General features: G+C 45.4%; 1 protein-coding gene across 1 annotated transcript in view; it reads left to right on the forward strand.

The window, feature by feature from the left end:
• Positions 1-7,681, forward strand: part of LOC104489747 (corticotropin-releasing factor receptor 2) — a gene marked incomplete at both ends in the record, with an annotated part of 36,100 nt that extends 28,419 nt beyond the window's left edge. Inside the window, 2 exons of the mRNA XM_010131985.1 lie at positions 1,003-1,063; positions 7,609-7,681. Of these exons, the coding sequence (XP_010130287.1) occupies positions 1,003-1,063; positions 7,609-7,681 (134 nt within the window). The remainder of the gene's footprint in view (positions 1-1,002; positions 1,064-7,608) is intronic.
• Between the last annotated feature and the right edge of the window lie 4,467 nt (positions 7,682-12,148).

The following is a 12,148-nucleotide window of genomic DNA, read 5'->3' on the forward strand; positions in this document are numbered from 1 at the left end:
CTTTCCCTCAGAATTGAGCAGAAGAAATTGAATTGCTGTTCTGAAGGCAGAAACAGCCTTTAAAATGAAGTACGTCATTCAATCCAGGATCAAACGTGAAGAAAGAGAAGTTAGAGTAGAAGAAAACATTTATGTGGGGAATCGATTCCGTTTTCTTTTTTTTTTTTTCAGCATTTTTCAATTCCCTCACCAAACTGGAAAATCACCATCTCACACAGCTCTCACAGACCTCCTGACTGGTTTGGTCCCTAGTATTTTCCTTCCCTACCTCTCTCGGAGCTCTCTGGGCCTATGATTAGTAATGTAAGAGTAGAGTGAACTTAATATACCATTCCTCTCACCCTTCTGGGGGCTTTCTGGCTCTGCTTTGCCTTCTCATACATGATCTTTACCAATCTAATTCTCAAATCACTGGTCCTCTCTTCACGAGGAACAGAAAGGTCTTCTCCTCCAGGAGAAAGGACACGGCACATTCTGTCGGTTCCCGCCTAGCAGGAGCATGGGGGAAACAAGTGCACCAAACCTCGTGAGTCAGAGGTGAGCAAGATGGAAGACAACACAGTCACTTGCAGGGCACAAGAGCCACCAGGGATGGTGGTGCAGGACATCAGCTTCTTGCAGCCTGGGAAATAAAAACCCACCTCCAACTGATGTCTCTTAAGGTTTTTCAATATCAACTGCAGGAAGATTAGAAGGGACCAAAACGGCCTTGAAAGCCGCCCAAAATTGTTCTGATCACTTATATAGGAATACACATCTATACATGTGTTTGTTAATAATTTTATTAGCTTTTCTTCCTGGTACTTGAGTTTTCTCTTTGAGATGACCTTTTCTATGTGTACATAAAGAGGTCTCAGCAATCACAGTGTCTCGGGCATAGCAAGACAGGATACACTTGTATTTAGAGTCTCCTAGTTCTCTCCTCACACAAATCTGAATCTACATCTGTGTCATCCATCCATCCAAGGGTTGTGATTAACTCCTTTTTTTTTGCCGTTGCAGGTATTCCTTGCCCAATCATCATTGCCTGGGCCATTGGCAAACTATATTATGAAAATGAACAGTAAGTGACATTAACATTTCTGTTTATGTGGCTCCCTAAATAAATTAGGAAGTGCCTGCAGGCTGAGCTGGTAATTTAGAAATAAGGAAGACTGATAGGAAAGAGAAAAGGTCACATCATCTCCATCCAAATCTGGACCACGTCAACTTTCAGAGCACCTCTTGAGACAACTCCTGAAAGTACCTTTCCCAACTGCCCTTGGCCAAGCCCTGGAGATCTCATTTGATAGCTTTATACATGATTTGCAGTCAGGGTAATCTCCTTCAGTGGGAGTTTTGCCTGAGCAAGACCTTGGTGAAAACCACAGTTGAGTGCTGAAGGATTTAGCCTTCTGGGTGTGCAGAATTCAGTTGACAGTCTGCCAAGATTAGTCTTATGGCTGGAATTCTTGCATTTATGTTTCTGTCTTTTCCAGTTGGAAGGAGTTAGTGCATGAAACTGAAAATATGGGAGATAAAGAGGCATGGGAATTTTTAAAGAGGTTTGGGGATTTTTTTTCCCCTGAACATCGATACTGGTCAGATATAGCTTGGCCTGTACTTTTCAGCAAGGGTTTGGATCAATGTCAATTATATGTTACAACTCCCTTCTCTAGCCTTAAAAAAAATATTTTCTTCTTGATTCTGTTTTTCATATGACCACAGTGTTTGTCTCTCTGTAGTGCGCCTGATTAAATGCATCTACCTCGTAGGTGTGTGCACTGATCTGTGGTCTCTTATGATCAGTGGTGATCAGTCAACACAGTAACTGCAGTCTGGGCTGCATTTCGTCTCGTCTGGAAGGAGATGTCCAAAGTAGGTTGGATGAGTTAGACTCTCATCCACTATTTCTCCTGACTCTAAGGGCGATGGGTAGGATGACTGGCTGAGCTTTGGGCATCCATGCTGTAGGTATGGGAGCAATTCTGCTATGCGCTACCAAGTTCCTCTCTTCTGCTCCCCGCAAACTTTTGAACCTGTGACTAACCTCTCCTCTGTAGCTTTAATGGCGGTTTTGAAGGTGATAATTCAATTTTCAGGAGTTACACATACTGGCCATCAGAGAGACACCCTTTTGCTGAGGGAGAGGTTTTATGTGATTCCATCCCTGCCTACAGTAATGGTACAGGAGAACTCATACTGTAGTCTCAAAATGGCAAGAAAAACTTCAGTTGGAACCTATTCCCTGAGAGTGCAAGTCAATCAGCCCTGGCAAATAACCTCAGATCTTGAAATTGCCCTGTTCACAGACTTTGTCTCTGGATGGGTCAAGATCACAATATTCCGGGTCTGCTCCATGGTCGGGTTCCCTGTAGTTGTTACCTTGCAGAAGCCAGGGCAGCAACTGTGCTGAATTAGGACTTCCAGCTCTAGAGCTAGAGCTGAAGGAACTAGTCAGTCAGCTTAAACAGCACAAAACAAAATGACCGAAACTTGCGTCTTGAAATTTGGAGAGGCAGAACACCACATGCCTTAAGGACGGCGATTAAACGTTCTTGTTGCGCATTCGACACCGAGGTTTGAACACCTCCTTTGGCACGACCGCTCGTCGCTCCCAGCAGAAATAAGGGAAAGCAGGACCCCGATAGAAACACGCTGTTCCTGTGGAGTCTCTGTGCTCAAGCTCTCTGCCTTGGCTGGATTTCAGATGGAGCTTGTGCTTTTCAGCCCATGTCCTGGGCAAACCCCTATATCCAACTCACACACGGCATTTGCCTCACGGTCTTACTGGTGAGGGAGACACCAGGGTACTCTTGGTTGACCCAGGCAATTAAATCCAGTATCTTGGGATGTTTTCACCTTTCTGTCTTTAACGCTGGTGTTTGCCTTGGAGTGCGAACATCCTCACTGCACATCACAGCAGCTCCAGACCTGGTGTGCAGTGAGAAAGCACAGAATTTGGCTTCTGTCCTCCATAGCATGAGGTGTAACGGCCTGGAGCCTTGTGCTCGCTTGTTGCCCGCGGGGAGCCAAGATTCGTGTACTTTATTCTGCTAGAGAAGTCAAGGCGGGACCCTTCAGTAGTGACATTCGTTTGGTCTAGCACATGCACCCAGCAGACAGGCAGAGGTCTGGGAAACGAGGAGCTGCCAAGGGCGTTACGTTGCAAGGCAAAGGCTGTTAAATGAAATCAGCGTTTTGCATTTGCAGTGATGTCACATGCAGAGGAGGCCGAGTGAAGCAAATGAACCGAAGGAAAACAAGAGGTGAATAATTTGCCGAGGGCCTGTCAATTGCCGTAAATATTCAGTCATCTTCGCAAGCATTAAAGCATGTGATTCTTCAGACGGCTCCTGCTCACTGCCCCCCAGACTGGTGGAAGGAGCAGCTGCTGTCGAACAAAGTGAAGCACGTGTGGGAATGCACCTCTGGTACACCTCTGTGAGATGTGCCCTCTGTATTTCACTTACCTGTGGTCTGTTCTCCTCTCCAGCCCATCAGCCAGTGGGACAGTTTAGGCTAAACTTGTGGCGTTTACCCAATCCTTTCTCTCTGCTGGGATGATATAGAAATCATGCCTTTAATTTGAATTCTGCAACTGTGAGCAAATACGGGCAGAGGAGATAAAACTAACCCCCCGTTTTGAGAAATGATTGCTGTTAGGATACTGGAGCATCTCGTGTGAGGAGAGGCTGAGAGGGTTGGGAGAGTTTAGCCTGAGGAGGAGAGAGTTCGGGGGGGTTTCCTTACAAATATAGGAGGGTGTGAAGAAGGTGGAGCCAGACACTTCTCAGAGGTGCCCAGCAACAGGACAAGAGGCAGTGGCACAAACTGAAACACGCAAAATTCCATCTGGATGTCAGGAAACACCTTTTTACCGTGCAGGTGGTAGAACACTGGAAGAGGTTGCCGGGGGAAGCTGTGGCGACTTTATCCTCAGAGCTACTCAAAAGCCAGCTGAGCACAGCTCGGAGCAGCCTGCTTCAGCTGACTGCTGTGGGCAGGGGGTGGGCTAGCCAGTCTCTGGAGGTCCTTGCCAGCCTCAGCTGGTCTGCGAGCACAGGCTGCTCTCCCCAGCCAGCCTCGCTGGTATGATCCGCTTGCCTTGACCACTGGGGAAATCGTGTTATTCCCCCATGAGGTCAGACCTAGCAAACCGGACACGTGTGGTAAACGTACTCTTCCCCGGCTGCCAGGACTGTTTGGATAGCCCAGTGGACAGCCCAAAATTCAGCCCAAAATGGGAGACTCCTTCATCTGAGGATCCCTTTCAACTGTAACTTGTTTGGAAGTTGAACTGGGGTTCAAGTTATGTGCTCATAATAGTTTAAAAGCTCAGAATAGCTCACAGGAAGAATGTTAAGAAAATGCTTCAACCAACTTCTTAATTTTTGCGTGTTTGTACTTACTAGAGACCGTGTTCTGCATAGTGAGTAAAAAATAATTGGTACTGTGGCAAATATCCTGTCTGGGGCTGAGCAGTTCCTCAGCAAAGTCTGACAACTGAAAAAAGTACTGTTCAGTCTCAATAAAAAACCCGCAAATGATCAGGAGTTTTTGTGGTAATTTCATTGATGGACAGGTGGTAAGGGGAAGAACATTAGTAAGACCTAATTAACAATAATGATAAAACCAGTGGTGGCTTTTGTTATATAAAGAACTATCAGAGAACCATGAAGAATATTAATCAGTGCTATTCAATAGAAGTGTGTTTACACATCTGAGTCCTATCAGAACTATCTTCCTAAATTGTCGTCTTCCATATTCAGGGAGCGTTTGTTGATTCTTTCAGAGGTAAAAAAAAAAGACAAAAAAAGGCTTTTATTTCACACGGATGGAATTAAAATTCTGTTGCGCCAAGTCATTTTGGTTTTAAAGAAATGTGCAGTGCTGACTTTATTGCAGATAATGGCTTCTGTTGGGTTTAGAGTAGGAGTTCAGATGACAGGCAGGAAAGTTTGCAGTAGCTCAGCTAAGGCTCCAGTTTGAACAGTCAGCCAGTAAATATGAAATACCGCTAATCAAATGCAGACCTTTGTACACCATCTGTCTTCGCACCCTTACCCACCTGATCTAACGGGTGTACTAGAGGTGTTTAGATTACAGAGTAACAGTCCGTTCCATAGCCTAATGAGATCAACACCGTCCTAGAGAAGCTGGGTTTCCTCCTCTGCCAGCTACAAGAGGAACCTGGACCATCGAGCTGCCCTGTGGATCCCTGCATTGTGGAAGTCTGTCTTTGGCCACAACCCTGTGTCCTCAGACTGGGTGGGAGATTGTGTATGCATCTAATGCTTCACTCAGTGCAGCCTTGATCTAATCCTGCCCTTCAGGTAACAAATGTCGGCATTTTACTCTTCAGTGTGCTCTTACAGTTAAGCAATATTTAAATTCCAAAGAGCAATGAGCAGCCTTTGTCCTGGCACTTCGTTTGTGCACTACCAGCTCTGTTCCAAGTTCTCTGCTGACTTTTTCTAGTCCGCTAAGTTCTGCCACATGCCTTAGCCTGCTTCTTATTAGTCCTTCTGCTAGGTTCCTCCGTTGGAACAGCCTGGTTCCCAGAAATTCCTCTTCTAATAGCTCTTGGTTCTCTCAGTTTCAGGCAACATATAACAGTTCTCCCAGGAGGTCCTTCAAAAAGCTCTCTCAAATGTTGGTCTTTCAAGTTCTGGAGAGCTGCGTTTCCTGACTTGGCATATCTTGTAATTCATTTTTCTTCATGTCTTCTCATCTCCGTACCAAACCAAACCAAACCAAAAAAAAAAAACCAACCCAAACCCAACAAACCGAAAAAGGTATCAGTTTCATTCATTTACGGCTGCCCTGGGAATTCTTCTTGGATGATAGTTTGGTTGGAGGAAGAATCTTATTCCGAGTGTTGTTTCCAAAATTTGAGAGATTAGTTGCAAAATCATCGGTTTACACTAATTTGCAGTCACTGAACCAAGGAATAACAGACACGTTTTATATTTAGAAAATATCCAAAGCTCTCTCATTCATTTGAAACTTTAAAAATGTAGAAATTGAATCAAGAAAAGGCAAACAATTGTGTGATCCTGAGCTGGGTGCCTAGATACCTGCTGCCTGTCTCAGCATTTCTGTGCTGTCCGCTCGGTGAGAGCATTTTGCAATGGGCAAGCAGCATCTTTTGGAGAAAGGCTTTGGGGGCATTCTGTGATTCGAGAGAACTCCACCGGAGCCGTAGCTTTCCTTCTCTCGGTGTATTTGCCTCGAACTCGTGAGGCTGTGTCTCATAGACTGCCACCTCTTCGAGGCAACGAGTGTGATTTCTTGCAGGCTTCTGAAAGTGCAAATCGGCCCCTGTCTCCGTGGTCTTCTTGGCTCAGGAATTACCCTTGTTTTCATGTCTCCAGTGGCACTAAACTTATCTTTTGACGCAAGGAAACACAGGGAAGGTGTAATATTTGTTGTGTAGACTTGTTATGTCATATCCACAAAAGGGAAAAAACCTCTCAGACTCTTGGAGTCCAAAATCTACTTCCTAAGGGATCTGGAGCTCTAATGACCTGAGCCTTAAGGCTTTGTGATAATGAAGGTGTCTCTGCTTGGCAGAACCAGGGCCCAGACCGTGTGGCTGTGTTTGTAGTGTTTAATTAGCTGGGCCTGGCACCGTTCCCGGGGCTGAAGTCCAAACAGCATGGAGTAGTTCACATCCATATTATTAAACCCTCTTGGCCTCCACATTGGAAGAGCTGCTGTTTGTAGACTATTGGGAAAGTCCTCTGGCTTATGCTAGCTTCAGAATTGTTCCCCAGGAGCAGTTCCAGAGCTGCCTGTTGTTTGACCTGAGCCAAAACTGTACCAAGGAAAATGGGATGGTGTAAATGATTGAGTCCAGACCTGAGCCCAGTGTCTGATTCATTTACTGACATTAACATAGCGGATTTACTACTCTCAGTTAAGAGAGTGAATTGAACATCAGTGTGTCAGTCAAGCCAGTGCTCAGTCACCCGTGACACATCCAGTTTGAGGGCCTTCAGTTTACCTGTGGTTTCACTTACCCTGAGTTGGTTTCCTTCGGTGATGTTGGGTCAGGTATTTGCTAGTTTCAAGTGCTGTCTCTGTACTGCATGCTCGATTTGGTGGTCACCAGCTTGGTTCAAAGTCAATGGGATTAACTCCTTTTTCATCCAGTACCTTATTTAGACAGCATTTCCGTGCAGCTCGAGCCATACTGGCTGTGAGAAAGAGCCCTTTGTGGAATTTAAGTGCCTCTGGGCACTACAATAGATAAGAGATTTTTTTTCCTTATACAGATTATTTCTTTCACCCATGTTTCAGATCCAGCAGGACACATCTTCTGCATTCTCTTTGTAGCAGGTTCTCACATTTCTTGGAAATATTTACACGGACAATAGCCAAAAGCATACTGGGAACATGAATAATCTAATGGGAAGGGAAAATGGGGCTCATATCTGTGTCCAAACAGAAGATGTAGCAGAAACATCTGTTTGTAGCAGAAAACTCAAATCACTTACCGATTACTTGTGTGATAAAACAACTTTGGAAATAAGGAACACCTCTCTGTGGTGTCCTTGGTATTACGGTCTAAAGATGTACATTCCCCTTTAAAAACTGTTTTCTTATTTGTTTGGTTTCTTACAGGTGCTGGTTTGGCAAAGAGCCGGGCAAGTACATTGACTACATATACCAAGGACCAGTGATTCTCGTTCTTCTGGTAAGCATGTATGTGGGTGGAAGGACTCTGCCGTCTCCTCTTGAGGGATAATTTGATAGGCATCTGTGATGCTTCACAGCTACTTTTCTGTAAAATAAGCCATAAGCAAGGTCCAATGTCTTCAGCTGTTCTCGGAAGTTGCCGCAGTAGCTGTCACTGCAGGTCGGAAGTGCGGTGCTCTGTTTTTAGCTATTTCTTTGAGCTGGGGCCGTTCTTCCCTCCTTCCTCTGTAATGCTGTTTGCCTGCCTTTGTACGATGTTTTGAGATGTGGGAAGCAAAAGTGTTCAAAACCAGGAGGTCTGTGACAACATCTGCTCATCCACTTGAGGCTCTTGAGAATCAGGGCAGTTCCGTCACACGCACTGATTAGAAAAAGTGTAGTGATCGTGGTGAGGAATTGCATCTCCTCGTACATCCGTCTAGATCTTCTACATCTCCACCGTTGCTGTGTATTTGTTTGTTACGTTTCCTGTTGACAAGTTTCCTTTTCAGTGCTGCCTACGGTTAACAGGCTGTTTGTCTGTTTACCCAACACTCCTGTGCCTCCTGTGCCAACAAACAGGAGGCAGAGGAAGAAGGAAGCTCATTCCTAAGCCATTTTGAACCTTCAACTACAGTGCAGTGATGCTTTTCCAGACAATACTGAGTGCAGATGGAAAAGATCAATGCTCTTAGAAAGGACAATGCTGAAAAACCTGATTCTACTCCTCCACTCCTTCGCAGTAAAAGCCACCTAGAAATGTCCTAAGCACAGGGCTCAGCGGGGTCCCCGCGCTGAGGGAACTGAGACTCGGTGCTGTCTCTTATGCCGCACCAACACCCATGGAGAGGTGCAGATGCTCCAGGATCAGCAGCCACTGCCAGCTTTTTGAAGGTGAAGAAGCCTCGTGCTCTCACCTTGTCAACGCTGTGCCTTTCATGTGATTCAGCGGGGAAACGCTTCTCTGTTGCCTAGGAAGCCAGCTACCAGTGTGAATGCACGCTAACTTGAAATCAGGAGAGTTAATTGCTGTGTTAATTGTTAAGAAGCAGCAAACAAATCATATTATGCATTGCTGAAAAGAGAAAATAATGTAGGTGTCTGGTTTTATATAAAAATTCTTTTATGTTGTAAGAAGAGCAATCAGATTGGTGTGACACACAGTCTAATTGTGTGTCACCAAGGGAGCCACCCCAAAACCACAAGCAGCCTCCTGGTGAATTGACTCACATGTGCAGAGACCAACACGCAAACAAATCCATTTCAGACGGCCCGAGGTGGCAGGTTTGTGGTACTGGGAGCATTGTGGGTTTGCGTCGTTGCTTAGAGGTCTGTGACTCCACCATAACCCCTTTAGCCAACAAGATCTCTCAAACCCTTGGATGGCCTCCCTGGCGGAACACAGGTAGCTTAGAGTTGTTGCAAAGAGCTTTGTGGTCCCCAGAACAGCACTTTCTGTTTAAAGAGCCCGGAGAGGCGCAGACAATGGAGTTACAGTTGGAGGCTGCCTCTTCATATACAGGTCATTATGTCTGCCTCTAATTTAGAGCAGCCTTGAGACCCCTCTGAACCGAGCCAGTGCCTACGCTGCCCTGAACTGACAGTGTGTATTGAACCTTCAACCTGGGCCTGCCCTTGAGCTCTAATTAAAACACTAATGAGGTAACAACAGTAACTGCACAGTGGGGTGGAAAGCAGCTGATACCATTTAGAGAAGAAAGGTAACAGCAAGCCCTTCCTCCCTCTCCTTGTGGTTACTGCCTTCAGAAGGCACTGCTGGGTGAGGGAAATGGTGCTCACATGCAGCTCCTCGGTGTTTTAAATCAACGTCACAAGCTCATTTTTTGATGCTTACACGGATAGAATTAAATGCTGTAGAATGACTCCAGCATCTCCTGTTGGAGTTACTGTCCCTTCCAAGGGTGCCGGAGAAATGCTGGATTCAGAGCACTGCACTGTGGCGTCTGTCGTGTTCTCAGGGCAACTCAGGTGAACGTACACCCCAGTATGTCAGAGTGCCTCTGCCATAGCGTAGGTGGGGACAAAGTGCTGCGTTCCTCTTCCCTCCAGTGAACAATGGTCATGAGAGGTGGGAGACTCAAAGATTTCAAAAATACTCTGTTCGAAAAAACTCTGTGACCTCTTTCAGTCTCAGCTAATGAGTTGGATTTGAACTCATGAAGAAGTTCATGTTTTGTGAAAGAATGTACTGGAGAATTCTGTGCGAGAACTGTTCAGTGAACTGCTGGAAATAGAGAGAGAGATGGGTGTTGCTACAAGAAATCAATGTTATTTCCGAAAGAGGGCTCACACTAAAAGCTCGAAGTCTAAAAACTCCATCAAATTACAGTTCCTGCCCGCACGCAAGCACTCAGCCTGCGACGGTTAAAGCTGTTCTCACCCACTGCAGTGCGTTAAGGGCCGAGTGCCCGGCGTCCTGCTTCGAAGAGCCTGGGTTGCCAATTAGACAAACGTAGCATCGTTCTGTGCTCCAGAGGCATTGTTACAGCAGCCAGGGGCAGCATGATTAGAGTGCTCTTGCTGGTAAATATTCTTTGTTCCAGAGCGTTAAAACCTGCATCTAAAGATACCGCGACTCCTTCAAAAGTAGGAGGATCTATCCAAAATCATTTCCACTGGTTTAGATTTCTCGTTTTCCTGCCTCTATGCATTGGACTGCTGCAGCACAAGAGAGCGGAACAGCAAGAAGCAGGTCACGCGGGAGTTCTAAGCCTCACTGGGAAACAAAGATTAGCCAAAAATAAAGCTGTTTGATCATAGTAGCAGTCCTCAAGCCCGTCTTCAAACCATAGTGTTACTCTCTGTGGTATCTCGGGGTACAAGAACTTTGAACAATGCAGTAGAGGGATTTGTTTGATCGCTTTCCTTCTTGTCTCTGGAAGAAATTTGATCATTGACTTGGGCTGAAAACAGGGAACAGTTTCAGAGGCAGAGGAAACTGGGCATAAATGCTGATCCTGAATATCGGGTGAGAAACCTGGGGTTTTATTGACAAAAGATATGAGGGAGAAAATGTAGGTAATCATCCATCTTTGTTTCATTCCTGCATGGATTTTGGCTTGAATGTATCCCGGGAGAGCTCTAATCACTCAGTACAATGGATGCTTTGAAATTCATTTTCTGATAGCACTGGAAAATTACGCTCTGGTAGGTATTTTCTGTTCAAAGGAGTGGGTTTTTAATTCTGGTATTTCCTCAGAGTGGCATAACCAAGTTGTAATGACGCATCCCTCTCTGAAGGTAAAGAAGGAGCAAAGAGTTGGAAATACAAGCCAGGGAACTGAAATTCAGCCTGATTTCATTAAGAAAAATACGTTTCTCATGCACAATTTTAAATGTAATCCCAGTCTAAGGACTGGTGAACCATGAAAACAGCAAGATCAGAGGACAAACCTCAGAAAATCGGCACTGGAGGCAGTTAGCTGAGTTGCTTTTTTTCTCCTGTTGTGAGCTGACCCCAGATATGAATTGCTCTGCAATTTCTCAGAGCTAAGATTGTATGAAATTTCCAGTTTTTCAAACTGCCAGATCAAATATTTAGGGTTTTTTCCAAACCTTACATTCAGCTTTAATAGATTTTTTGCCTCGAGCTTGAGAGCTGAACAGTTTTCTAACCTCCTCCTTTCGGGTCTCGTTGAAAATAATTCACCGCAGTCGATTAACTGCTGCCATAGGTGGGATTATGAGCTGACAGGAAGCCCTGGAGTTCCCTTCATCAGCTATTTGCTGTCAGACAGGTTAGGTTGCTGCTCTAGCTCTCGGTTTCCCCAGCTATAAAGCCAGCTTAATGATACTTCTCTTCCTTTGTCACATGCTTTGAGATCCCTGGATGACAAGTGATGCAGAAGAGCTGAGTGTCCTTAAGCAGACGGGCTCATCCGCGTTGCAACGTGGAGTTTTGCTCAGGAGACAGCTGAGGGGGGCACCGGGGTGGCCTTTACCACGTGCTAATCATTAACGAGGCAACATTCGTGTTGTGCCAAGATCAAAGCTCGCCCCAGTACTTGTGACCAGACAAGTGGATTTTCATAGCAGCAGCGTGTTCTCTATTTTCTTTGTTTTTCTCAGTAATTCCAAACATTTTTTATTTCCTTAGAGTATCTTTCTAGGAGGTTCCACTGGGAACTGAGATGAAGTTTTCAGGGAGTTAGGTAGTGTAATTCCAACATTCTTTCATGAATGAAAACACCCAGAGCTCATAGCTCTTCACGTAAAGCTAAGATTGCTTTACTTCCCCATGCGTTACCTTTACGCCATGTGATTTCATGTGCCCTGTTGTTGTCATTTAGTATTGTGAGTCCCTCTAGGGCTCTTTGCAGTCAGCTGTTATTTGCGCTGTCCTGAGTAGCTCAGTGTCACCAAAAATCTGCCAGCCTGCTCTTCGCTCCCTGGTGGAGATCACTGAGGTCTATGTAAAACAGGACAGACCCACCAGCAGCCTCTCTCCATTGAGAAAATAGACTCT

The sequence above is a fragment of the Buceros rhinoceros genome, unplaced genomic scaffold (assembly GCF_000710305.1).
Source record: "Buceros rhinoceros silvestris isolate BGI_N320 unplaced genomic scaffold, ASM71030v1 scaffold4450, whole genome shotgun sequence".
NCBI classification, from domain to species: domain Eukaryota; kingdom Metazoa; phylum Chordata; class Aves; order Bucerotiformes; family Bucerotidae; genus Buceros; species Buceros rhinoceros.